The sequence below is a fragment of the Motacilla alba genome, chromosome 9 (assembly GCF_015832195.1).
Source record: "Motacilla alba alba isolate MOTALB_02 chromosome 9, Motacilla_alba_V1.0_pri, whole genome shotgun sequence".
Lineage (NCBI taxonomy): Eukaryota > Metazoa > Chordata > Aves > Passeriformes > Motacillidae > Motacilla > Motacilla alba.
In genome coordinates, this window is record NC_052024.1 from 4,445,990 (window position 1) to 4,473,381 (window position 27,392).

At 48.9% G+C, this 27,392-nt stretch overlaps 3 protein-coding genes across 8 annotated transcripts; 1 reads left to right on the top strand and 2 right to left on the bottom strand.

Annotated features, from left to right (window-relative positions):
- Positions 1-1,454: 1,454 nt before the first annotated feature.
- RNF168 (ring finger protein 168) lies at positions 1,455-14,927 on the bottom strand. 5 transcript variants are annotated; one of them, XM_038146301.1, is made up of 10 exons: positions 14,708-14,927; positions 10,373-10,516; positions 9,949-10,147; positions 9,571-9,641; positions 8,664-9,008; positions 7,564-7,640; positions 6,266-6,442; positions 5,498-5,622; positions 5,130-5,217; positions 1,455-4,619 (listed from the first exon to the last, which is right to left on the bottom strand). In XM_038146301.1, exons 5-10 carry the CDS (start codon positions 8,962-8,964, stop codon positions 3,552-3,554), a joined length of 1,836 nt encoding a protein of 611 aa, XP_038002229.1. In that variant the 5' UTR covers positions 8,965-9,008; positions 9,571-9,641; positions 9,949-10,147; positions 10,373-10,516; positions 14,708-14,927; the 3' UTR covers positions 1,455-3,551. The 5 variants fall into 5 exon arrangements, with proteins under 5 accessions (XP_038002229.1, XP_038002232.1, XP_038002231.1 ...); XM_038146304.1 differs by having other exon boundaries at positions 9,949-10,150; XM_038146303.1 differs by adding an exon at positions 13,204-13,330 and having other exon boundaries at positions 9,949-12,627.
- A 126-nt stretch (positions 14,928-15,053) lies between these two features.
- Positions 15,054-21,016, bottom strand: WDR53 (WD repeat domain 53). The gene is made up of 3 exons (XM_038146104.1): positions 20,957-21,016; positions 19,543-20,034; positions 15,054-17,057 (listed from the first exon to the last, which is right to left on the bottom strand). The coding sequence occupies exons 2-3, from the start codon at positions 20,017-20,019 to the stop codon at positions 16,470-16,472; spliced, it is 1,065 nt and encodes a 354-aa protein (XP_038002032.1). The 5' UTR covers positions 20,020-20,034; positions 20,957-21,016; the 3' UTR covers positions 15,054-16,469.
- Positions 21,017-21,064: 48 nt separating this feature from the next.
- FBXO45 (F-box protein 45) lies at positions 21,065-26,226 on the top strand. 2 transcript variants are annotated; one of them, XM_038146106.1, is made up of 3 exons: positions 21,065-21,440; positions 21,700-22,056; positions 23,679-26,226. In XM_038146106.1, exons 1-3 carry the CDS (start codon positions 21,165-21,167, stop codon positions 23,862-23,864), a joined length of 819 nt encoding a protein of 272 aa, XP_038002034.1. In that variant the 5' UTR covers positions 21,065-21,164; the 3' UTR covers positions 23,865-26,226. The 2 variants fall into 2 exon arrangements, with proteins under 2 accessions (XP_038002034.1, XP_038002035.1); XM_038146107.1 differs by lacking the exon at positions 23,679-26,226 and adding an exon at positions 22,226-23,616.
- The last annotated feature ends 1,166 nt before the right edge of the window (positions 26,227-27,392 follow it).

A 27,392-nucleotide genomic window follows, 5' to 3' on the forward strand; every position in this document is an offset into this window, starting at 1 on the left:
TGCCCCCGGAATTCCCGACCCGCCGCTTCCAAGGGGGGACACGGGCCTTAGAGGCGGACCGGCACTCTCAGAACACGCACACGGGGTTCCCACCCATCACAGAGGCCGGCGGCGCAGCGAGGGGCTGGGCAGGCCGCGGGCCGAGCGCGGAGCAGGTCCAGGTGCTGGAGCAGGGACACACCCAGGGAGTGCCCGCATCACCGGCACGGGCCGGGGCTGAGCCGCTGGACAGCAGCGCTGCGGTGAACGACCTGGGGCTTCTGACAGGCAACCAGCTGGCCCCGAGGCGGCAGAGTGTCCTGGGGGCCAGAAGGGCCTGTGGGACTCTGGGAGGAGCACTGCCAGCAGGTCAGGGACTGATCCTGTCCCTCTGTCCAGCCCTGTGAGGCACAGCTGGAGTGCTGTGCCCAGCTCTGGCCTCCTCACGAGACTATACTCGTGGAGCTGCTGGAGCAGGTCTAGGGGAAGCTGCGGAGATGCTGAAGAACCCGGAGCATCTCGGTGCCCAGGAAAGGCTGGGGGAGCTGGGGCTGCTCAGGCTGGAGAGGAGCCCCAGCTGAGAGGGGCCCTCAGCCCTGGCTGGCCCTGGCTGCAGGGAGGGGCAGAGCAGGGCCCGGGCTCTGCTCTGGGGGCCCAGCAATGGCACCAGAGCCACGGGCAAGGACTGAGCCCAGGAAGCTCCACCTGGACATGAGGAAGAACTTTCCTGGGCAGTGACAGAGCCCTGAACAGATCCCAGAGAGGGTGTGGAGTCTCCCTCACTGGGGATACCCCAGAGCTGTCTGGACACAATCTGTGCCACGGGCTCTGGGATGGCCCTGCTGGAGCAGATGAACCCACACTGAGGTCCCTTCCAGCCCTGACCCATCCTGGGATTCTGTGGGGCAGGACCTGAAGTGGTCAAGAAACAGCTCGTCTGCACCCACAGGGCATCCCTTCCGTCACTGTCACAAAGCCTGAAGAAAAAACCCTTGGATTTGTCCCCACCTGCTGTACCAGGTGTTTCTGATCCCCAGGCCACCTGAAGAAATGCCAGGAAAGGAATGTTTTACTCCTTTCCAGTTTCCCGACACAGCAGGAATGTGTCTGCCTTGCTGCTGAACACCTTGCCAGTAACACCTGTCAACTCCGAGTACCACAAAAAGCTGAGGTTTCCCTAGAATTCTGAAAATTTATTACCTCACTGCCATGGAAACAGGTCCATCTGTTCCCTCTCTTACTGCCTCCCATCCCCACACCAGCTCTGGTGCTCAGAGAAGCAAGCAAGCCTGTGAAGTATTTGGGGTTTTGGGAGTCGTTTTGTTTTTCCTGGCAGTGGGATGAGCTGAACTTGTTCACAAACAAGACAAATTGATCACCAGGGCTGAAGGCAGGTGAGCAGCAGTGAACTGTTGCACCAGCCCAGACATCTCAAATACAGACTCCTGCTTCACCAACACCAGTAAAACAAAGCTGATTTCACCTCCCTCAAAGCTCCCGGACCACAGGGTCAGAAACAAGCTGTTGGTACAACCCAAATCCACTCAGCAGCGGCCAAATCCCACCCTCTAACAATGAAGATCTAAAAGAATAAGCCAAGTTATGCCTGGTGAGGATTATTGTGCCATGGATATGATGAGGAATGGGGTCATTTGGGGGCTTGTAGCATCCCACCTCGGATAAGGCTGCTGCTATAGGTGACAGGTTTTGTATATTTTGCACTTAAGTTTGGTTTTATCTAACAATCGATTTTTAGTCCTGTGGGTTTTGGGTTTTTTTGCATTCTGCTTTGAAAATTGGTTGTTTTTTTTTCACAGGCTTACCCTGACTGGACAGGCTGAGAGTCACCAGCGTGGAAACAGTCAGTAGCTCTGCCTTAAAAAAAACAACAAACCTTTAGTTATGTTTTTTTGATATCATGGGTAAACCAGAAAATAATCCCAACTGTGTTAAGGATTAAGGAAAAACAGACCCACATTGAAGGAAAGCTTCCAGAACAATGGCTGAGGCAGCAGGAGAAAGAGCAAAGGATTTGCCACAGGTCACCTGTTGTAACTTTCTCAAAAAACATCTCTGAACAGAACATATATTTATTTATTTATGAGGAGCCCACCAATGATAACGATATGCAGGCTTTGGGGGGAAAAAAAAATCCCAACAATTCATATTTTTGGCTCAGTGTGGTGGTCATGCTTTCCATGAAATTTGGTTTTTTAAAACTTAAACCATCAGAAGATGCTGCTGAAGAAACAAGTCTGTTAGGAATGTCCTAGAACAGAATTAAAGTCATTAATAGTGTTCAAAAAAAAGGACAAAACTCAAACATCTGCTGACTTTGATGACTAGCACACACCCTTCAGCACTGCAGCTGGCACTTGGCTCCATTTTAAACATAGACAGTGCAAAAGTAGCTCCCAAGGAGCAAAGAAAAGTCAAATTATGGCTTCATAAAACAACAGATGAAACACTTAGCAAGAAAACTTCCTCTGCATAGTAGGATCTGGTTGCCTCTTCCCCAGCCTCAACTTCCTACAGGCCTTGGCACCTCCACATCTATGCACTTCTTTGAGTTATTTTAGCTTTAAACCCAACAGGAACGGTATTTAGTAGTGCCTCTAAAAATGGAGGGGAACACTTACAGCCAGGCTGGGCAGTTATGTGAATTTCTAATTACAGTTATGTCATTACTGACAGCTCCAGTCTTCAGTTGCTTCTTTCCCTTTTAACTTTACTTTCTCCATCGTAACTGGCTTCTGGACTATTGTTTTAATCACACTCCAACTAGCTGAGCATGAAAATAAACCAGCATTAAGTATAGTAACACCATTGTACATTCACATGTACCATTAACAGGATTTTAACAACAAGAAAACAAAAGTGTCTTGTTCTTAACAGCAGGGAAAATGAGATCTGCAGGAGGGATCTCTGTGAACAGAGGTGAATGCCCACAGCCTTGGCATCCAGGAATGATCCTCGGCTGTGGCAGTGGAGAATGACCTGTTTCTGTCCTCTTCGTTGAAGGGAGGGCTTAGCATATGAGGGGGAAAGAGTGGCTGTCTGCTTACACTCCTGTTAATGGCTGTGCCAACAATGCAATTCCAGCAGCAGCTTGAATTCCAGCAAGGTGCTTCAATTTACAGAACAGTGGTTGTGCTGAGGGAAGCTTCAACTTGCAGCTGACAGCCAGCTGGGAATACAGACTCGTTTTTCATTTGCTTCCTCCATGGAATGTGCTTTGGATTCTCATGTTCTCTTCAGACCATCAGTTATCGTTGCTTTCCAACACTACCAGTATTCACACTCCAAACCACATAAATGCAAGTTAGAAAATAAGAAATACTCCGATTCCTGCAAGAAGTGCTGCAAGTGCTAGAAAATAAGATTCAAGAAAGGAACAATTAAAAAATGTTACATTCTGGGGGCGTGTGTTACTAGAACTTCTCAGAACTCACAGCACCCCTGCCCAAAGTGGTTCCCCTCCAAGGCAACCACTCAGAACTGCTTAGGGAAGCTTCGCCCAGCACAGGAGAGCATCACCACAGCTCCCACTGCCACATGTCCATGGCTCTGATCTACTCCGCAACAGGGCTTTTAAACATCTGCAGGATTGTCTTTTGCTTGTTCTTAGGCAGTGAACAAATATCATTTGTGTCACTGGTATTAACCACGCAATTCAAAACCTTTCCTTCCTTGATGCTGGGGGATTTCACCCGGACCCTGGCAGGGGACTGCCAGTTTTCATTGCAGGAACCTTTGCGAGTCTTGTGGTGATTGGTTTCAGCCTGGGTTTTTGATCCCTTTGAGTCTTTTGCCCCCTTGGAAGTTCCCTTCCTGGCAGAGGAGTCTTTGCCAGACCGGGGTGGTTTGGTGCGAAGCAGATACTCGTCGGGAGAGCCCTTCTGTCTGTTCAGTGTCCTGTCCTCCTTGTCCAGCTCCTTCTGCAGCTGCAGAGCCAAGAGCCTGTCCTGCTCCTCCTGCCTGCGCCTTTCATAGAACTCCTGCTCAAAGGCTCTTTGTGTCTGCAAGTTAAAATCATTCATCTGCTCTCCTTGGTCTTCTACACTTTCTGAAAAGGTTCTTCTCCTCTTATCAAGCATGTCCAAGTCAATCACGCCATCAGCTGGGGCTTCCACCAACTTCCTTTTGGGAGTCTCCTTAGAGTTCTGTGGCCTGTCTGGTGTCTCTTCATTTGAGTGTCCAGCCTCCTTCCCCAGACCAGGCAACACAGTCTGGCTGTGAGACATCACGCAATTCATTTCTAACTGACCAGAGGTACAAGTTTCATCAGACTTTTCAAGGTTTACCCTTTGGACATGTGTCAAATTGCCACTGTCTGACTCAATTCCATCATCATCTCCTTTGGATCTAAGAAGAACTGTCCTAGACCCTTCCCCTTCTGTGGTTCCATGAAGTGCATCTGGAACTCCATCTTCTAAACCGTTTGGTCCTGGTGTTTTTTCCTGCTTGACAGTGGCAGTTTCACCTGAAGCTGAGGCGCTGAAATAGTTCATGCATGATTCCAAAAATGAATCCTTAGCTCCAGAATCTTTATTTACACTGGTCAGCTGTGGAGACAGGGTTGGCATTTCCTCTTGCTCATCCTGCACTGCAGATCTGCTGCCTTCATTGCTGTTGGTCTCCTGAAGAAAAGGGAGACACCACAAATGAAGTAAATTTATCAAAAGCCCATGGGTGTGAATAAATACCAAACTCACTTCTCATGGCTGCATTGCCCCTGAGCGCTCTGGGATAGCAACTCGGATACTTCTCTTTATAAAAAACACCTAACTGTTTAATAATAATGAAAATATTTAAAATAACTGCAGAAGCCCAGCTAAAGGACTGAAACCACAAGTGCAGCATCTTCCTCTTATCAGTGATTCAGACTAAATGTGCAAGCCTGCTCATCTTCTTTGGAGGCCTTACAGGAATGATCTGAAAGACAGCTGTGGAATGATGTAAATCAGGGTGCACCCTCTTCCAGCAGGCTCCAGAACTGCCAATCATGAACACCAAAGGTAGCTTCAAAAGGGCAGTATAACCTGCCCAGTGCCAATGTGCAAGGGGAATAGAGGATTGGAACCCTACAGGCAAGGGGAAAATATCCCATAATTACTAACTGAGATTTATAACAAAATTATTCCTGTTACCCCAGAGACAGAGTTGCTCCCGCCTCTTCCTGTGGTACTGGAGAACGATGCTGATCCTAACATACCATAATTCTTTGGAGACAGATACCTTAAAAAGAAAAAAAGGATACCCCTTTAAACATTTTGTCCTTGAATTGTCAGTCCTTTGCATTATTCAAGATCTTCAAGTTCATTCTGAGGAACAAAAAACAACAAGCAGGCAAGTGTTTCCCTTCTCCTCCTATGAGGAAATCTTTTAAACTTCAACACCTCACATCTGTCCCCAGTTATCTTGGGAAGCTGGCCTACAGCATTCCAAAGAAGCAAATGGGGCAGAGAGACACTGAAAGAGGCCAATAATTAAAGAAACACTTGGCTGAATCCCTTACTTCTGAATGTCTCCAGAGTTGCTTGGTTTGTTCCTTGCCTTGCTCAGGTTCAGCGGGGATGTCTGAAGGGAGAGGCTGTGTGCTGGTGACGGGCTGCCGGGCACGTGTCCCTCAGGATCCTCATTCTTCCAGACAAGTAAAAACAGCAATAGGTAAAACAAAACACAACACAAACTGCAGAAACCTCACGGAACTACTTGGGTTTTGCTGCAGAATCAGTTACTGTTGTCCAAAGAATTCTAGAAGTGGGCGTAACAGATGGTAACAGAGAAAGAAATGTTACCTGTTCCTTACACCTTCCTGGATCTAGCACTGAGTGACAGGAGGCTTTGCTCAAATAAGTACACAGGTTTCATCACTGGGTGGCAAAAATTCAACTAAGCAAAACACATTAATTAAACAAAAATAACCCCAAAATGTAAGGTACATTGTCATTGTGTGTTCCTTTCTTCCAGTACAGATTACTCATATTCATTTCTTCGAAGGAAGGATTTAAAAAAAAATAGGAAAAGGAAGCAAACAGCAGAGAATCAATGTTTTAAAATGTTTCACAATGAAAACATGCTGGGTGCTGGATTTCAAGTGTGTATCACACAGGCTTCAAAAATTAATGGTCAATCAAGGCTTTAAAGTACTGTAGGGTGACAACAGCTTTCAACTACAACTAAAATAAATTTGAACTATTCCAAATTTTAATATTTGCTCTGAGAAGTCCAAGTTGCTTGCACTATATTGATACTGATGCTGTCCCACTCGATCCTAACTCACCAGACTGTTACTGAGCTGCCAGGCCAGCTCTTCATCTTGTTTCAGCTGCTTCTCCATCTCCTTCCGTCTCTCTTGTGCCAGCCTGTGCTCCTCCTCCTCCTCTGCCAGCAGCCGCTGGATGTACTCCTCACTCGCTTTGTTCTCCTCCTGTTCGTGCGCTCGCCTTTCTGCCTCCACCTACACCAGGTGTTTGAAAAAATCCACCTGGTTACACTCTACACCAGGAGCTCTCAGCCGACACTGCTTACACGTGAGGCGTTCACTGTTCACAAATACAGCAGCATTTCATTGCATGAGTCTCAAAGATGTCAGGATCACATGGATCCCGCGTGCAGAGCCTCGGGTTTGACCACAGCGACAAACCTTCTGGTTTCTTTAAGATCACACAGTTAACCTGCAAGGTTAAACTCCATTCTTCACCTTTTCAAAGTGTTAGTAACAAAACTAAGATCTCCAAGTACACGGATGTACAGAGAAAGTGGAATTGGAATTCTGTCTGAGGCTGAATGCCAGCTATCCCACAGCATTTGCTCAACCTGCTTTTATCATTGTATTTACCAAAGACAGCACATCTCTCTTCTAGAAGAGTGCTGCTCTCTTGAAACACACAAAACCCAAAGCAGCAGGCCAGGAATTTTACATCTGCCTTTCTTAGAGCAGACATGCTGAGAGATCAGTTACCAACAACTCCACGAGCAGAGCAAAGTACTTAAAGAATGAAGCTTTCTTTGGAAATTCCCCCCAGTCCTCAGCTTCACGTGCTCCTGTAATCACCAGCAAGGGGCTCTCAGGGAAAGGTGCATTCCCATACATTCCAGCTCTAAATCTTAACACTACTGTGTCTGAATTGGAAGAAGGATCCTTAAATAAGCCAAAATTGAGAATTCTTACTGATTTTCAAATAAGCACAGGTGACGGAGTGAACAAAGAAGAGAGAAAATGCTGTATGTTTATTACTGAAAGTTATCTAATTGAGGTCCCTTACTTGGAGGGAAATCAAGAAGACAAATATAAAACCTAAGCCCAAACAGTTCCAAATTTCCACATTTGCTACTTTTATGTAAATTGACTGAGAGATGAGGTAGGAGGTATAGATCAAGAACGTCACCTCATGTCAAATACAAAGAAATCTCTTCCACCAATTTAATTCATGATTCAGGAGTGACCAGTATGTTCTTGCAGCTGCAATGCCCTTTTAAGCATCTTTATTATTAAATAAAATTACAGCTGCTTGTAGGAGCAATTCAAATAAGTGGATACAAAGTATTTATGCTTTTTAAACATATTTTTATACTTACCTTACTAATCTCTGCTTCATATTCCTGCCTCAGCTCCCCAGGCTTGCTCAGCTGGTGCTGCGGCTTGGGGACACAGACTAATCGAGAGGAAGGAGAGGAAAAAACCAAAGTCAACAAAGTCATGACAGTCAACAACAAAGGATCTTAACAACAACAAAGGATTTTACCTCCATACCCTGTCATGGGAATGATTTGACTTAAATCAAATGCCGTGATTGAAAAAAGGAAGGAATAAAGCAAAAAATATTAAGGTGTTACAGAGTGGCAGGGACAGGCAGTGTTTCCCAAGCACTGTATATAAAGGAAATACAATGGAACAAGTTGTCCAGAGAAGCTGTGGCTGCCCCATCCTTGGAAGTGTCCAAGGCCAGGCTGGATGGAGCTTGGAGCATTCTGGTCTAGTGGAAGGTGCCCCTACCCATGGCAGGGAGGAAGGGGATGATCTTTAAGGTCTTACCCAACCCAGGCCATCCCCTCATTCATTCTCTGTTGGTACACTGACCATAATTTGTGTATCTCAGTCGCTTTCATTAAAAAGACCTCAGAACACTGCAAGTGGAACAAGTTGCCCTAAGGCAAACCTATCAAAATGTCCCCCAGGGGCACTTGCAACATCATAAACCCCAAAATCCTTCTTCAAAAAGTTAATGAGATTTCACTTCCTTCCCTCTGACACCACAACTTTTAGCTCACAGATTCTTGCATTGACTAAACCCCTGGAATTTCAACCAAACTAACTAACACCTGAAAATCTTCTAACCACTTCACTCGACGCTGATAAAGAAACACACCCACAGACTCAAACATTCTGCTTGCAGCTGCAAATGTGCAATGAACAAGGCCAGGCACTGATACCCCACACCAAAGGCATGAACAAATACCCACTGAAATCACCAGACAATGCAATTTTTATCCTCTGTGCTACAAATGAAGAAGGCATTGCCCGCCTCTCCCCTGCCCCTTTAGCAGGAGAGCTCTGTCCCTGCCAGCACTAACACACCTGTCTACCCACAGCTCCTTACTCCCCAACATCTGAAGTCGCCCACAGCAATTCCTGTGGCAAAGCAGAGACATCCCAGGCCAAGTGACATTTCACTTACTTTCCTCGTCCAAATCCTGTCCGTTCATCCTGCGCTCGCACTCCTCGGGGTAATTCTTCTGAATCTTCTCCCAGAGCTCCCAGTTGATCAGAGTATTTCTGCGGGTATTGTAGCGTGCCCAGGAAGAGACTCGACGCCTACAAAAGGGGCACGAAAGGCTGGCCTTTTCCACCGTCATCTGGAAGCAGGAATTACACAGGGTATGGCTGCACGGCAGCGTGACAGGCTCCACAAAGATCTCCATGCAAATTTGGCAGAGGCAGTCGGACAAGGAAAGCGGGGCCTTGGATTTCTTCGACATACTGACTCGAGGTAGAGGAACAGCACTCAGGACAACATCAGGGCCTGAAAGCAAAAAGAAACATTTAGGTTCCTTGTGGGAAGTAAAATAAAGGAGAATACAAAATGTTTTACAGCTGCTTCAAGAAAATGTTGGTGGATTTAGAAGCCTTCTTAAGTGGTTGCTTTTCTCAGGGCCTGAGAGATTCCTGAGGAAGAAGAAGAGCTTTGCAGAAGTCATGGAAAAACTGTACCAGGTTTTCCTACTGCAGTTTCCTGTGAGCTGTAACAGATGTTTTGGGGATAGCAAGGAGGTGGTAAGGAGAGGGGGGAAAAGAAGGTGATAGTTCTTCCAGCCACCTCTGTTACTCCCCTCTTCTCCCTATCTATGATAAAATATGCTGGATGTGTTATTCCAGTTACCTCAAGCTTCCATTCACTCATTTTTTCAGTATATGCACATCCTTTGAGAGCTGCTTTTGGCATAAGCTTGCTTCCAGCACGTTCTGAAGGTGAAATACACCAGTGCAGAGCAGCTTCTTCCTCATTCATTTGCTTGCTTAAGCTAGGACTATAAAGCTAAAACTCCTTTTTTCTTAAGATAAATGAAGAATTAAAACTTCAGCACCTTTTTGTATGACTTGAAACTGTGGGGGTCATCTGTCTCCTCACACGATTTTTCCACTTGGCCCAGCAATACTGTGGGAGAGAAAACAAAAGACACATACAGCAAAAGAAAAAACCCACTGATATTTAAGTAACAAGCTTCTCAAACAGGCAGCTAAAGAGACAGGAGGCCCTTGAAAGAAAGGCTGCCATTCCTCACAGAGAACTCTCCATGGAGACAAATACACGTTAAGGCGAGTTTTATTATTTCCGCTATTTTTATTGACAAAAAAAAAAAAAACCCCGGGACGTCGGCGCCCAGCGGAAAGGGGGTCTCTCGTGCCCCTGGTCCCCCGTCACCCCCAGCCCCTGAGGGTCCCAGCGAGGACTCGGCACCCACCGCTCCGCAGGCCGGGAGAGGCCGCGGCTCCGCAATGGCGGCCCCGCTGCGCCCCGCCCCTCACTCTGGGGCCGTTCCCGCCGTCCGGCTGAGGGCTCCGCCTCCTGCTCCGCTTTCTCCTCCTTCTGCTGCCCTCGTTCCTTCTTCACCTCCTCTTCTCCCGTCTCCTCCTGCTCCTCTTCCAGGTGCTCCGCCGAGCCTGCTAGGAGACAGAGGCTCTCAGAGGGAAGGCGGGCTCGGCTGTCGCGATAGGCCGGGCGGGAATGGCTGCCCAGAGCCGGAGAGCAGCGTTAGGCGGGATGTCAGGGATAAATCCTTCCCCGTGAGGGCGCTGAGGCGCTGGCACAGCCTGCCCCGGGACAGTGCCCGAGGCCGGCGTGGAGCCGGGCTTTGCTCCGTGCCTTTGTTCCCCGGCTGAGCTCACCTGGCCGCGGGCGGCCGCGGCACATCCCGCCTCAGGTCCTCCCGCAGCATGGCGGCCCGCTGGTCGAACTGCAGCGCCAGGCTCTGCAGGCTGCGGTCCAGCTGCGCGAACCGAGCCTCCAGCCACTGCAGCCTGCTTTCCACCCTGGCCGGCGGAAAGCGACAGTAAGGGAATTTCGGAAGGATCTGGGGCTTTCTGCCGCGACAGGGCATTGTGAACGCCTTCACACCCCGTTCTGGGGGTCCTCCCGTGATTAGTGAGAATAAACACCGTTAAAAGTCAAGGTTTGTTGTCGCGTCTTTTTTGCCGTTCCCTGGTGCAGAGATCTTGACATCTCCAAATACAGCTGCAAAATGAGTATGTGGCTATATCTGTGGCTCTCGACCATATGCATTATCGGCGGCGTATGTTTTTCTCTAACACATTTTGAGGTGATTTATGCTTTTATTTGTAATGTCATGGTCTTTTGAACCATTTTCATTTAACATTGAGCAGAACTTCTCATTACTCCTCTGGTTAAAAATTATGCAAATAATAAAGCCACCTGCAGTGTTGTTGTTTTGGTTTTTTTTTAATAGGACCGTCCTTCCATGGAACAACTGTGATAAAAACGACTTCACAGCTTGTATTTATTAACTGCTTTTTTCATTATTTGCTATCTGTTGTGTTTTTCCCTATTTAAAATCGTAAATTATAAAGATGAGGTTTTGAGTTTTAAGCCACTCCACTTTTGCCGAAGAAAACTGCCTGGTTTAAAAGAACTTGCTGTGTTGAGACAAGGTACGAGGGAATGCTACTATTTATTTTTGTACTCATATCTCCCTTTCCTGGAGACACAGGGTGTGCTGGGCTTCTGTCACTGTGGGTCGTTTTTATAAAGACAGTTTTCTTCACATTTTCCTGTTACCTGATTGACATCAAGGTGTGTTATTGAGAATCCTGAGGATCTGAAAGCTAATATAAATCATTCAAAGTCCCTTCCTAAGTACTGAACTACTCAGTTCTAGGTGGTCAGTAGCAATTCACTAGCAGAGCATCACCTACTCCTTACAAAATTTTTTGTGATTTTCCTCTTTATTTTACTGGCAAAACTTCAGGCTGCATCAGCTAACAATAACTACACTATCAGCAAATATTATTACCTACATATTTTTCCTTATCTTTTTTCATTCCTAGTTTGCTCCACTGCTTCTGTGACCTACCTGTGTTAAACACTCTATTATCTGGATCTTTGGATGAACTTTTTGTAAGGACAAAATACACAGCAGCTGGTGATGACATTAAAAGATAAAAAGCCAAAACAAAACCCTTCAAACATTTTTCCATTCTTTGACATGTATCCCACGGTATTTTAATGCCTGGTGTTATAAGAGATGGACCAAAAATGCCATTTTTTCCTATCAGCAGCTCCTCCCTCTCCCTGCCTGTCTCTATTCCTGCCTCCCCCTTCTCCAAACCAAACCCTACTTTGGATTCTGTCTGCTGCTGACCTGAATGAGGAGAAAATAAAAAGCCTTCAACAGTGGCATATTTTACTAAGTATCCCCGACCTTAATTCATTGTCTGGCCGCTTGTGCAGATCCTTGTCTAAGGATTTTCTGTTGTTCCCTGGGGCTAGAGGCTTCCTCTGCACCCTGGTTGAAGTTCCTCTTACTGTTGTAGGACTCCTCTTGCTTCGGCAAGAATTTTGGGACGAAAATAGAACTTTAATTGGAAAACTAAGCTGGTGTCATGTCGAAATGTGGGGAGTTCAGAAGAGCTGGAAGGATTGATGTGTCATAATCGGATCGAATCTGTCGGCACAGAGAGAGCAAGTGCAGAAGCTGAGGTGAGGCGAGTTGGAGTTTGCTGTGAATGACTTTCAGAGCTGGGTTGTCAGATAATGAGTGTTCTTGCCGGTGAATTGCTGGTTTGCAGCTTCTTATCATGGTAAATAAGCTTCCTCACAGCCCATTCTCCAACTTCCTCCTCTACAAGTAAGAGTGAAGTTATCTAAGATCTCATCACTAACGCTACTCTCAGTGCAGCAGTAGTTTCTCAGCAGCCTTGCTTAACTATTTGACCAGTTTTGTCTCTCAAACATTTTTAATTGCCTGTCTGTAAATTATTCTTCTGTATTTTAAGCACCTGCAACAAATATTTCAGCATTTGCCAATTTTGGATCTAAAAATGTCTGTTCAGTTATACCACGGTAGATCCACAGTGAACTCCCACAGCTGTAAGTGAATTCTGATAGAGTGCTACTGCCTCTTGATCTGCGTTTGGAATGAAAAGAGGAAGAATGGATTAAACCTTCTGTTTTCATTTCCATCATGACCGCTGAACACTTTTTCCTTTAGTGTAAGTGAAGTTACCACTCAGTCAGTGACCTCTAACTCTGACTAGTGTACACACAAACCACATCCCCATTCTTTACCAGAAAACTTTTAAAATTCCTCTCTCGTTAGCACACAGAATATACTTGGAAGCCATGCAGTAGAAGCCCCAGCATTCCCAATTCTCTGGAAGTGTGGTTCTATGTGAAACCTTACTTCTGCTATTTAGGCATTTACAGAAAATGACATTTTAGAGCTGTCACTCTGTGGGTTTGATTTTCCAGGCCAGTGCAGCATCCCACACTTCTCCAAGCTCTCCCCGTTCTCTCACTCCACGGTACATTAGACACACACTTCTTCAAGCAGTTTCCCACAGAATTAATTTTCACTTTTTCCTTTCAGGAGTTGTTTCATCGTTTTTCCCTCTGGTCAAGTCTCCAATAGCTACTTTTGTGTTCACCATCGTGTGACTCAAAGTCATAAAGGCTGTGGGTGAACCAACAGTATGAGCAGTACCTCGACAAGAGGAGCAGTTTCTTTCCAAGTCTGTCAGCTGTCTGTCTGTCAACACATAATCATGCATTTCCTGAGCAGAAGTACTGCATCCCATCAGCTGTGATACTCTTGGCAGGGATCCTTTTCACTGCAGGTAAACCACAGTTGTATGTATGACACCTGATTTGACTTTTAAATGTCCCAACACTGCACAGTTTGCCTTTAAATGTAACATGTCACAGAACCCCAGAACGGTTGGGGTTGGAAGGGCCTTAAAGTCCAACTCATTCCACCCATTGCCATAGGCAGGGACGCCTTCCCCTGGACCAAGTTGCTCCAAGCCCCATCCACCCTGGCCTTGGACACTTCCAGGGATCCAGGGGCAGCCACAGCTTCTCTGGGCACCCTGTGCCAGGGCCTGCCCACCCTCCCAGTAATGTGAAAATCCAGAGAGTGGGGACAGTGTCCTCCCTGCCTCTAACTGCAGAGAATTTCAGACCCTCATTTGACTCTTTTTCCTGAAGATCCATGCTTGTAACTTTATATCTGCTCTGAGCCAGCCCCACTGGTGCCTGCTGCTGCACAGCCCAGCACGGATCAGTGCCAGCGGGGGCAGCTGAGGCCGGATTATTTTTCAGGAAGTCCATGAACCTGTTGGTCATGCTCCTCTGCCAAGTGCTTTGGAAATGGAGGGCGGATCAGTGTCACCTATGACATGATTCCCCAGTGATTTCTTTCCTTAAACTTTTAAGAAAGGTCCATTCTTGGGGAATTTTTTTTGCTCGTGATAACCACAGACTCCCTATCTTTCAACCCTCCAGACTCTGAGGCATGGCCTGAAAATCAGAAGCTCACCTCAAATCTCCAGTTAGAACAGCAAGCGTGAATTTCACAGAATCACAGAATATGCTGGGTTGGGAGGGATCCACAAGGATCCAACTCCTGGCCCCCCCAGCAATCCCACCCTGTGCCTGAGAGCATTGTCTTGAGCTCCAGCAGCTTTGGTGCTGTGACATTCACTGGGGTGCCTCTTCAGTGCCTGACCACCCTTTGGGAGAAGAACCTTTTCCTAATACCCAACTGAAACCTCCCCTTATCCAACTTAAGGCCATTCCCTCAGGTCCTGTCACTGGGCACCACGGAGATGTGTCTGTCCCTCCTCCCCCCATCATGCAGAAGTTGTAACCCTCAATAAGGTCTCCTCCAGGCCGAGCAGACCAAGTGCCCTCATTGCCTGGTGACACTTCATGCAGCTGCAGGCCATGGGTGATGGAGCAACTGCCCAAATCCTGCAGCAAACAGCCAGGATGGCAGCCAGGGAATGAACACCGCCATGGAGCTGATGGCTCTGTCCCTCTTTCCTCCCCAGTGAGAGATTAAGCCTGTTCATGAGCTCCTCCCTCCCTGTATACACCCGATGTCTGTTCACACCCAGTGCCCACAGAGTTTCCCGAGCAGCACAGGTTAGCCTGGTGTGCTGTCCCGTGCCCCAGCCCGCCCCGTTCCCTCCCCGGCCCCACAGGACCTGTTCAGCGTCTCGTTCAGGGAGCGCAGGGAGATGCTGGCTTTCGCCATCTTCCTGGAGCACACCAAGAGAGGGAATGAAAGCCGGAGCGGGCTCGCTCCTCTCCCGTAGCCGGCAGCAACAGCAGGGACAGGGGATCTGAGTCCTGCAGGAGGTTGTTTGTTCCGAGGCTTTTTATAGCCTGTATATCCAAATATAGGGCATGGATGCACCAACACACGTTCATGGACACATCACATGCTGAACCCCACAGCCCGACCCGAGCCCTTCCTCTGCCCCACTGAGCCCATGTCGTCACAGATGAACTAATTCACAGGTAACACAAAAGGGAGCAACTACAATTTTATGCTTTTTTAAAATTTTTATTGCTGTGTTTTGGCTTCAATTTGCTGTTGTGCCCAGCAGATCATGTCTTGGGCCAAAGTCTCCTGCTGGGAAAGGCTGTACAAGCAGATTGCCTTTGGTTTTTTTTTAATTAAAAAAGGTACGAAGGTAAAATCTGATTTGGATGAGAATGAGTTGTGTTTGTTTGCTGGGAGCTGCTTTGAGCAAAACCAAGACAGTTGGAATCTCTTCCATAAAGGGTGGAAAGAGGCAGCACAACCAGATAATCATTTTCCAGAGCTGGGTATGTAAAAAAATAGAGCTGGAAATTTTTCCAATATAATATGAGTCTGGTAACAGCCCAGTTGGTGAAAGGCAGCAGCACAAACCCAAACCTCCCACCAGTGCAGCAGGTCCTCAGCCAGCACTAGGAATTCAGTTCTGTGACAGGATAAGGATAGCCCAGGAAAAATCCCCTTTTCTAAAAAATTATTGGCCCACTTTATGGGAAATCCAGCATGAACTGAGCATGCCCAGAGCTGTAACATTTCCACTGAGGTCTTCCTACCTTCAATTTGCAAATGAAGGGAAGCTTCTAGCAAGCCAAGTTCTGCTCATTGTGTTTCAAAGCTTTGGGAAGACAGGAAGTCTTTGGGTAAGGAGAAGCTGTGCCTTTGGCCCTTCATATTCACCCTGTGACGGGGCTACAATAAACTTTGTGACACAGTTTTGTGTGAGTCTGGCACTATTAGAGTGAGTCTAAGGACAAGGGAACAGTGAGAGAGAAAGCATTTATTAAGACAAGTGTAATAGTTCTTTTTCCCTGGGATACACAACTAACTGACAGCTGACCCAGCAAACAGGTGTAGCAGTTCCCCTGCTCCTTCTTTTGCTGCAGTGAAAAACTTCAGCTGGCAACCACAAGGAAACTCATTTGATTACTCGTTAATTGATGCATCTCTAGTCTATGCAGCTGCTGACAGAGTGTGATGAAAACCAGATTCCACCATGACCAGTTTAAGCCAACTGGGACACAGCTTCATGGGAGAAGCACTGCAACAGCCCAAACTACATAGGGCTGAGCCAGTGACAGCCCTGCTACTGCTCAGCAGCCTCACTTAGCATTGTGGGTGTCTCCTGAGCACTAATTTTCTCCTCCAGCCTTAATTACATCAGCCTAGCCATGAACTAATGTTACCCCTACATATAGAGACCCGTTTCACTTACATTCCAGCAGCAAACTGCCAACCCTGCAAGAGTGAGCGGCTGTGAGCGTAACAGCCACAAAGAACCAGCACGAGGCCAGGGACATCACGAGTGCACAGCAAATCCCTTTCCCTTCCCAGGGACCCAGAGGGCTTCTCTGTCCAGTTCACCGTCAGTGCATGTAACTGAGAAGTGGTTTTGTCCCCCAGACTTCTGTAAGCACCTGGGTGCTTTAAGGTTCTGGCAATGGATAGGCTGATACAGAGCTGCTCTGGTCAGCAACCAACACTCTCCTGGAGCCTTTGATCTCTGCACACGAGAGCCAGTTCACCTTCTCTCCGTGCTCAATGCTGAGCTTTGGCACAACTCCAGGGTGTTCATTTGAGGCCGCTTTGTTGAGCTTCCCATCTTTTCTGCTGGAAGCAGCTGCTTGGGCCTTCCTCCTGTGCAGAGATTTTGCTGGACTTTTCTGCTGCTTCCCGACGTTGCTGCTGACATCCCAGAGCAAGACTTTCCCGTCGTTTCCTCCGGACAACAACTGGTACGCCTCGGGCATGAAGAGCACCTGCGAGACTCCCAAGCTGTGAGCCTGGAACTCCAGCTCACGTTCGAACCTGGCACCGGTGACTCGGAATATTCGGACTTTTCCGTCCTGGGCTCCGCAGCCGAAGACGTTGCCGCAAGAGGCCACGGACAGGGAATGCGCGAGCGGCGGGTTGAAGAACTGCCCGGCCGACTGCGGGCTCTCTTCCTCCACCTCACACTCCTGCAGGTTCGTGGTCCACAAGGGACGAACTTTCTGCAGGTTCCACAGCATCACCTGGAAAAAAAACAATAGGATGAATCAATTGTTTGCGTGTTTTACTTCAGATCGGATCTTTAATGGTAAAATGAGCAACCATGCTTGTCCTAGCAGAGCGAAGGCTGTGTGTGACTCCAAGGGGTGTAAGGCGTGTGGTTAAACTTGCTCTAATAAATGTAGCAAATCTTCCCGGCCTGCTTTCCAAAGCCCCACCACCACACTCTGCAGTCAATGACTCAGACCTTTAGACCACGCAAACACTGCTCTAAAAGCTTTTGCATTCATCTCAGCAGTAGTAATCATGACATCCTGCACATCAATTATTGAGAAGGAGGGACAGGGAAACCCTAGCAGTGAATAGAGATCATTATCATTCTGGATTTCTGTCTCTGCTACTTGGCCTATAATAGTCACTTCCATAAATGTGTCTGAAAAATGGGACAGCAAAAGGCAAACGGCAGTTGAGGCTGTGGTTTTTAAACAGGCATATTTGTATTTATTTTCATATCCAGTGAGAAGATCTGGTTTGTGCTATGGAATAAGGCATGCTTCACCTACTGAGATGGGGCAGGTCGTGCTTTTAGACTTCCTTTTCCAATGGCACCCCACCTCCAAGCCCCCAGCGAAGATTCCTGTGTCTCTTGTAGAGCAGTTCAAGCACTACAGATTTATACTGAGCCAATTAAAAGTAACGCTCTCAGGATTTTTGTAGGATCTGAGTTGACAATGACCATTCTCAAGGCCAACAGATGGAAAAGCACAAGTCAGTCTAATGCAGCAGTGATGTACTGTTTGCTTCATAAAGCTAAGCTTCAATTTGTTATTAATAAAAATATTACTTCAGCAGTAATCACCAATAAGAAGTACAGGAGACTTTAAATTTAGTTCACAAAAGAGCTTGGCTCTGCATTTCTGGAATCCAAATCACATTAAAACATCTGAAATATATTTCCTGTCACTTTCCTGTCTCAGTTACTGCTCTTGCTGCTGCACTAAAACTACTTCCACAACAACTGTGATTTACTGTAAATCAGAGGGTGATGCTTACAGAAAATACTCCTGTTTTCACCAGAGACAGGACTGCAACAATCTGATGAATCCATCAACTGCTGAAGAGTTTTCTGCAAACTAAGTATTTTCAGTCCTCATGGCATTTTCCCTGCTTCATCGAAACTCCTGAGAGAACTCCTGCAACCTGAATTTCAATTCTCATCAGCCACGGCTCCCCCGCGGGTTTGACAAGCCCAGAACATGTTTTGTAGAGCTCATAACTTGTCCAAAGGCACGGTGCAGCACAGGGCTTCAGAGTTCTGCAGCTAAGCTCCCCTTTGGGAAATGATGTATCTTAAATGCAGCCTCCATGCAGAATGATGCTCTTTTCACTGTACAAAAAGCACACTGATGAAATCCTGTTTTGGGATACTGACTTTCACCTAAAAACCAACTTGCTGAGCTACAATAAATGAAACTAATACTAAAAAGTCACAAAAAATAATCAGCTCACTTGTACCGAGTCGTACATAAATGTTTACAATTCTGATTAAAAGTCTCCAGCCACAAGCTTCTGTATCTGCATTTTAGGGACCAAAATTAAGCCAGCTGAGGGACTGTTTACTCCTCCCAAACAGGATCTATCAGCATGGCTTTAACACAGGAAAATACAGTTTACACTAAATATCAGCATGTATGTGCTCTAATGGGTGTGAGATGTACTTTGGTTTCAAGAACACAGGGTGAAACTGCTCAAACCTGTCACACAAACTTCACCCTGACACCACTGGAACCACAGAAACCTGTGAGAAGTGACAGTTTTCATATCGGGCTAAACCAGGAATGTGGTCAGACCTCAAGCACTGGAAAGAAATTACTAAAAAATATCTGTTCTGGGCTTAACTCCCAGCGTGGTTCTTCTCAGAATGCAAAGGACAAAAGTTTCCTCCTGATGAGGACAGAAAAGTTTAAAAGGCAAAGAACATTTCATGCCTCCAAGATGTTAACAGAACAAAGGATTGAATACAAATACAATCAAATACAAAGGATCAAATACAAATCACTTGTCCTCAGAGTGATACGTTCCATTTGGAAAGATGCTGCTCCGCCTGCCTGCCTCAAGCACTGTGCCTTTTCCTTACCATCCTTTGCATCTCATCTGCGGCCACAACTGATCCCTAGGGACAGCTGCTGGTTTTGCTCAGTCCAACAAAGAGCTAATACAGCACAAGTGAGCTTTGCAGTGTATTCCGATTTCCCCTCACCCCACTCACTTTTGAACTGTAAATGTCAACGAAGATAAAAACAGGGGCAGAAGGTGCCGAGTGGAACATAGCCCAAACAGCCCCAACACAGGTTTTTGGCCAAAACTACTTCAGAATACTGAGTGAGCTTTCCAGTGACTGCAGGCTGAACACCTTCGTGCTCGGTGAAAGTCTGGGGGTGCCTCACTACACAGGTGGTTAATTACTGTTTCACTTCATTAATAACCGTGCACATGTATGCAAATCACCTGCATGTCCAGTCCACAGGAAACCAGGCTTTGAGGCCGCTGAGGTCGGAAGGCAACAGCCGAGCAGATGTTGGAGTGTCTCAGGGACCGGCTGACTTTGTTGCTTTCCAAGTCCACAACCTTTATGGCCCCCGAGTCATCCGCGGCAGCCAGGAAGCTGTCGGCGTCGTTCACCGCCAGGCAGTTGATCTCCTCCTCGTTCACCTGGAAGCGCTGCAGGGGCTCCTGGAGGGAGCGCACATCCAGCACGCTGATGGCTTCTCCGTGGGACGCGTACAGCGTGCTGGGCCGGCGGGCGGAGAACACCACCGAGGTCACGTCCTGCGCCTGCGGGAGCCGCAGCTGAGCCACGGGCGAGCCTGCCCCGTCCCAGAGCGCCAGCTCGCCCCGCTCCGCGCCGGAGGCCACCAGCCCCTCCGCGCTCACGTGCAGGCACAGGACAGAGCAGGAATGCCCACCGCTCCACTTCACCGCCATGCTTCAGGGACGCCCCTGGAACGAACCAAAACAAGCCCTGAGCTGAGGCGGTCGCTGGTCTCGTTACAGCAGAAACTCATCAAGCAAGAAGATCATCCTGAAACTCCAGCGTCCAGCCAAAACGGGCACCTCGACAGCTCAGGACAGCTCAGTACCCAAGCGGAGCTTCGCTCCAACAGCAGCGACGCCAGGCACTACCACGGTGCTCACCGGTCTTTTCCGACCTAAACAGCACCATGAGACTTTCTAAAAGAAGTATTACTAATTTAAAACAGGTTGCAACACATTTAATTGGCTCTCAGAGCACACCCATGGCGCTCGCCAACCTCAACCCTCCCTGGTGTGCCTGCCCGCAGCAGCCTGTGCCACAGCCCGGCTTACGGGAGCACATCAGCAGGAAATTAAGCGAAGGGCGAGAAAGGGCAGCACAAAGTGCTGGAGGGACTGGGACGCTGCGGAGAGAAGGAGAGAGGCGCATGGAGTTTGTGTGACAGCCCAGCAGCCGCTTCGCTGCCCTAAGGTCCGCGCATTTATTTAACAAACGGCTTGTTTCTGGTGGTTTTACCTTCTTTCTTTCTTTCTTTTTCCCTACCACGTTGTGTTTTCCATGTGACTTTTGTTGACCCAGATCTAAAGAGCAGCCAGAGCCCATTCATTCCACCAGAGGAACTTCGGTCTTGGCGATCAAATAACACCACGGAGAGGGCCGATACTTTCCCCGCAGCTCGCATCGGGGCATATTCGCGGCCGCCGGTCCCCGGGGACCCCAGGTGAGACGCACCCGCCAACCCCGGCCCTGCGGCAGCTCGGTCCGACCGGCCCCCGCCCCGGCAGGCCCGGCCCTGCGGCCGCCCCCCGGCCCGGCCCGCGTGGCGTGGCGCGGCGCAGCCGGGGCCGTCCCGGGGGATCCGGGAGGCGCGGGGCCCCCAGCTCTCACCTCGGCTCCCCGGGCTCCGCCGCGCTGCCCTCGCCGCCCCGGGCTCCGCTCGGCTCCGCCGCCGCCCCCGCCCCTCGCCGCCCCCCGCGCCCGCCGCGCACGCGCGGGGCGGTGCCCGCGGCCGAGATGGCGGCGCCGCGCGCCCCCGCGCCGTGAGGCCTCGGGCGGCCCCGGCGACACCGGGCGGGCGAGGCGAGCGCGGGGGGCGATGGCGGCGGGGCCCGGCCCCGGGCCCGGCCCCGGGGCGGCCGCGGCGTCGTGGGGAGGGCCGGGCTGGCGGCTGCCGGGGCGGGTGCTGGAGCTGGTGTTCTCGTACCTGGAGCTGCGGGAGCTGCGGAGCTGCGCGCTGGTCTGCAAGCTGTGGCACCGCGTCCTGCACGGCGACGAGAACAGCGAGGTGTGGCGCAGCCTGGCCGCCCGCTGCCTGGCCGAGGAGGCCCTGCGCACCGACATCCTCTGCAACGTGCCCACCTACAAGGGCAAGGTGAGGCCGGGACCCCCGAGCCCCGGGGACACCCCCACCCCGCCGGGACGCCCCTCCACCGCCTCCCCCGGCGCTTGGGGACGCCCCCGCAGCCCTCCGGCCCACCCGCCATCGGAAACGAAGGGGGCGGGAGGCTGGGAAACGCGACAGGGTTTTTATCTCCTGGAACCACAATGGTTTGGGTTGGAAGGGACGCCTCCCACTAGAGCAGGCTGCTGCAAGCCCCGTCCATCTCCCCCACCCGCCTTCTCTCGCCCAGGTCCGTGCCTTCCACCATGCCTTCAGCACCAACGACTGCTCCAGGAACGTCTACATCAAGAAGAACGGCTTCACGCTGCACCGCAACCCCATCGCGCAGAGCACGGACGGGGCGCGCACCAAGATCGGCTTCAGCGAGGGCCGGCACGCCTGGGAGGTGTGGTGGGAGGGCCCGCTGGGCACCGTGGCCGTCATCGGCATCGCCACCAAGCGCGCCGCCATGCAGTGCCAGGGCTACGTGGCCCTGCTGGGCAGCGACGACCAGAGTTGGGGCTGGAACCTGGTGGACAATAACTTGCTGCATAACGGGGAGGTGAACGGCAGCTTCCCGCAGTGCAATAACGCGCCCAAATACCAGGTGAGGAGGCTTGGAGGGCTGGGGGGGTGCTGGCTGCCCCTCGCTGTCCCGGCTGGCTGCTGAATTTGCTCCTAAGTGACCCTCAAAGGTCTCTTTGCCTTCCCTGCAGAAGGCAAATGATTCTATTCAAATGTGAGCCTTTTTCCCCCTTCATTTACTGCTTCTGCAGGCTACACCTGTCTGGTGTTCAGTGCACCTGACCCTGGGTTGTTCCCACACTTTAATCTCAAACACTGAGTGTGAAACCTGTACTGTGGGTGTCTGCTTAGACATCGTGGTGCTTTTTTGGAATAAAACCTGAAAAGACTGTAATAGCTTTCTGAAGTAGCAACTTGCTCCACAGCAAGGTGAGTGTCTGAGTGCTTGCACCCCTTTGTAGTCTGGCAGGGTGAGCTGAAGTTAGTGCTTAGGTGAGAGTCTTCCTGCAGAAACCTGCTTTGCTCACTGGCCACCTTCCGTGGGTGACATCCCTTATCTGGAATCTGATGTTCAGATAACTTCAGGGTGTTAAAGAGCAGAGGCCACCCTGCCTTTTTAACCTTGTAGAAGTGCTTGTCTTGTCATTCTGCCTGCTCACACAACTGTCTTTTCACTGCTGGATTTGCTCGTGTTACAACTTCAACTGGATCACTGTAATTTCCGTCTCATATTCAGAGAATGGGTTGGAAAGGACTTTTAAAATAATCCACTCCAAGCCCCAGTGCTGTGGCTTTGTTTCACTTGTGGGTGAAGATCTGCGTAGTACCTTGCATCTGATCTGCCTAAATTTTGTGTGAAAGTTCAAATCAGTGACCCTTTGGTGTGTTTTGTGTTTATTAAGACCTGTGCAGCGATCTGCTCATAGAAAACGTGCTTACAGGAAACACATGTGTGTGTTAGTGTTGGCTAGAAGAAATTCACAGTGCTGCAGCTGGCTGGAGAAGAGTCAGGAGTTTGTGGGGTGCCTGCTCTGCTTGTGGCTGTTGTCTGGGACTTTTGTTGGTATGTGAAATAATGTGTGCTAGATAAATGCAGGGAGCTCTGGGCCTGCCTCAGTCCAAGACTCCTGCTGTGATCAATGCTGGTTTCACTTGTGTGTGTACGTGTATATATATTTTTTAGGGTTTTGGTTTTACATTTTGTACTGAAATTTCCTTTTACCTTGGTGAGGGAACACCTCTGTCAGTGACAGCACCTGCATTTTAATCTATTCTGGGACTTTTTTTGTAGGTGGCAATTGCCTTTGTTAAACCCATTGTGTGCTCCTCACAGAGCAGTTGCTGCTCAGCAATAGCAGCAGCTGAACACAGAGTTCGGGTCACTCGGAGCCCATTGCAAAGATTCCAAAGCTCTGCAGTATTTCCAAAGCACACAGCACGTTGTGCCTGCTCTCAGTGCTGCCACAGGCTCACATGGGAAGGGTTGTGTTTATTATCATAAACAGGTGGTGGGTGCAGGCTGTCCTGCTTCAAATCATGGTGAAATTGAGAAATTCCTGTCATAAGAGCAATCAGTCATGAGACACTGGACAGCCCTGCTTTAAAATTCTCTGCTACGTTATGCTTTGCATTATTTTTGTTTCCATGAACATGCTGACTCTTTCTGTGTGTTATTTTTACTCTCCCTCCTGTCTCTGTTTCCAGATAGGTGAAAGGATTCGAGTTATCCTGGACATGGAAGACAAAACATTAGCGTTTGAGAGGGGCTATGAGTTCTTGGGAGTTGCCTTCAGAGGACTGCCAAAAGTTTGCCTGTATCCAGCAGTGTCTGCTGTGTATGGTAACACAGAAGTGACTTTGGTCTACCTGGGAAAGCCTCTGGATGGATGACGTGGATTGTTCTGTTGGGACGTCAAGATGTGGATGTTTGGGAGGAGAAATCTGCATGTTGGTTAGAGGGAAACGTGTATTAGAGGAAAAAAAGAACAAAACAGTGTGGGTGTGTGTCCAAGAGCCATCGAGGGAACCACATGGAGTTTGGAAACAGAGGACCAGCCGTACTTCAGAAATTGTGTTACATTTCCTCTTTCTACCAGGCCAGAAAAATCCTCAGGGCTGCAGTTGGTTGAGTGGGAAGCTGACACATGCATGTCGCAACAGATTTTATTGCTAAAAAATGGCAGTGTGACCTCAGACATTTAAAAAAGGACTTGATACAAAAATGCTTGAGGAAATTACCCTGAGATTTGTAAGTGGCGTGTTTTGTGAGAGACTCCCATTTCCAAACTGCTTGTTCCTTCCTTCCTTCCCTTCCTTCCTTCCCTCCTTGGGGCCAGCGTGGGGGCTGGAGCAGAGCTGGGGGTATTTACAGTTTTTAGTGTCCCGAGAGGCACGGTCTGTGCAACTGCCCTTCTCTGGTATAACCATACAACACGTGTGCAGCTATTTTTAAGTGTATTTTAAGGATTGTATATAAAGAAAACGTCGAAAAGAACAGTTAAAAGAAAGGGTTTGCTTTATTCTAACTGGGATGGGATTTCTTAAAGGGAAAAAAAAATCACCCCCCTCCCTGGCACCAGAACACACACCTGGGACAGGTGTACAGCCTTCATGTGAGTGCAGTTCTGTTGTAACGTGTTTTGGGATGCTCTTGTGGAGTGCGGTGCTGCTTTGGGTTGTTTCCTGTGAAAGTTTCCATGGCTTCAGTGACAGGTTTGTTCTCTGTAGGAAACAAAAACCTTTTCCCTGCGAGTTTCCTTTCAGCAGAGCTCATGCTCCCCTCGGGGAAGGAAGGCTGAGCACAGCACTGAGCCTGCCTTCCTCTCCACTCAAAAAAGCCACCTTTTCAAAGCATTCTCTCACTTGCTAATCACTGTTGTGAGATGCCTCAACATAATGTGGAAGGAGCATTGGGCTTCTGCAACCAGACCTTACTTTCAGCTTCAGTGGCTTTATAAAGCTTTAAGGCTTGCCTGAACCTTTCTTAACTGAATCAAATCCCCCAGCACCCCAACATTCACCTGCCCTGGACTAGTAAAACTCTCACCAGCCCTTTGATGGGGATTCTGGGTCACATTCAATGTTTGTGCTCTTCGCTGATTTTCTCAAAGCCATGTCCAGACCCCCCAGCTGTGTCCCTGTGCTGGCCTGTGCAGGCTGGGAAGCTGCCAGGTGTAGTGAGGAGGGAATTCCTGGTGAAATCACTCTGCTGTGAGGCTGGAAAGTCTGGAGGGAGCCCTCGGAGTGTCCTTTAACAGGGCAGGAAGGCTGTGAGACCCATGGCTGGCTCGTGACTCTGCTTTTGTGCTGGTTGGCATCTCCCAGAGCTGCCTGGGCTGTTTCAGAGCTGCTTTTCAGAGAGGGAAAGGAAATGTTTATACAACCTCTTTTTGCTTGATTTTTTTTGTTTGGTTTTGTATGTTTGGTTGGTTGGTTGGTTTTTTTTTTTTGTTTTGTTTTGTGCTAGAGAGTGTGAGTTGCTTGATACTAGACACTGGCAATTCTCTGAGCATGGAAGAAAGAGGAATTCCTCTTGGGCTGTTGCTCATCCCCTTCCCCGTTCCTCAAGGAAGTGAGTGAGGCTTTGCCTTGGAGTGCTTTTGGCCAGGTAGATCGCCAGGTTCTGCCCTGGAACTGTGTAAGTTGTTACAATTTAAAGGATTTTAAAGTATTTATTTGTTCTGTGTGCTCATTGCTGAAAGGCAAATCAAGGTCTGTTCCTCTTGCTGCACCAGACAGAACGTGCTGTGAGCAATGGAGGTGTTTTAGGTGGTGCTGAGAACAGCCAAATAAAGGATGTGGGACGGGCATCCAGGTACCCGGACAAATCTGTTACAGGCATTGATTGTACTGGACTGTAAAGTGTCTGCAGAGCAGAACCGTGGGGCATAGAGTTGGGGATAAAGGAAACAAAACCCTGCCCAGTTTAGGAAAATAAATAGTCCCCAGGATGAATGTATCCTCAATGCAGTCCTGAAAGATGCATCCTCTGTGGTTGTCCATGATCCAGTTAGAGGCAAGGAAACCCTGAGAATTCCGAGGAGTTTTAATCACAAATTCAGATTGATTCCCGTTCTTCAGACTGCATCTTCCCCTCTAAATAATTTCCCTCTAAATCAGAAATGCTGAAAGTTGAACATTCCTTAAGGGTGGGTTTGGGCTGACTCACTTATGTAAGATTATAACTTATTCCTGGAGACCAATGCTGGCTGTACAAAATATTAAAATAAACTCTGCTATCATTCAGAAGGATCTATCAGTGTGGATTGTTGGAATGGCATCTGTATCATCCCACAGATGGGAAGAAGGGAGCTGCAGTTTGGTGCCCCAGGAGGACAGAGGTGCTGAGGCTGTGTGATCTGCTGTGTGACTGCTGGGAAAGAGAGAGTCTGAGTGGTTAAGGAGGGCTTGGAAACTCAGGGATCTGATAGCTATGATAGGAAATTGCCTCCTCTGAAACAGGAATGCTCACTCCTGACTCTGGGAAGGGCATTCCTGCCTGCTGGAGGCCTCTGGGCTGGAGCTGGGGTGGTGTGGTCACCGCCCCCACTGCTGCACCGAGGGGTCTCCTTCCCCCTCAGCTTCCTGCTGTTTCCTTTGCTTTCCCTGTGGAAGTTCAATATTCCACAGTGCTTTTAGGAAGAATTGTTGTGGGTTTGAGCTCTGAGGCACTTTCCAAGCTCTCTGCACCAAGAGTTTGCTTTTAAGCAGTAAATCCTGGCTGACACCTCCTTCAGGAGCAGAGAGGTTTGTGCTGGTTTGCCAGGAAGGCAGAGTTGTTTTTTTTAGCCTGAGGTACCTCAGGGTCAGCTGAGCAGTTGTTTGGGGTATTTGTCCTGCCCTGACAAGGGATTTAAGGGCTTTGGTTAGGGGGACCATCAAGTGTTCACAGCCCCCGTAACAGAAATCAGTCAGATTAACAGGGCTCGGCTTTAGACTCTTTCAGGATTTTGGGATAAGTGAGCATTTTATCCGTCATTTTAATAAAATCCAAAATTCCTCGTGGTTTGAGTGTGCTGTGAAGTCTGTTGGGAGCTGAACAGTCAGTCCCCTGTCCCTGCCATGTCCCTGAGGAGGTGAGGTGCTCCATGTGGTCACTGGTTTGGGGACAGAGGCTGTTCTTGGCTTTGGTGGCGCTTTGTGCTGGCCCTAAGCCAGCTGTGTGACACCTCAGGTGCTGCTGGGAAACTCCCTCCTGGAAAATGCTTTTATCCAGCTGAAAGGCTGCAGCGAGTGTACATTTTTGGGGGCCCCGTGTGCACCTTCCCCTGGCAAAGGCCCCTGGGTCCTGTCCCTCCTGGCCGCGTTTCAGGTGACAAACCCGGGCAGGAGCAGATGGCCCCGGTGCTGTGGCTGTGCTCTTCCCTGCCTGCCTCCGAATGTGACAGAGAGAAATCCAACTTTTCTCCCTGCCTATCT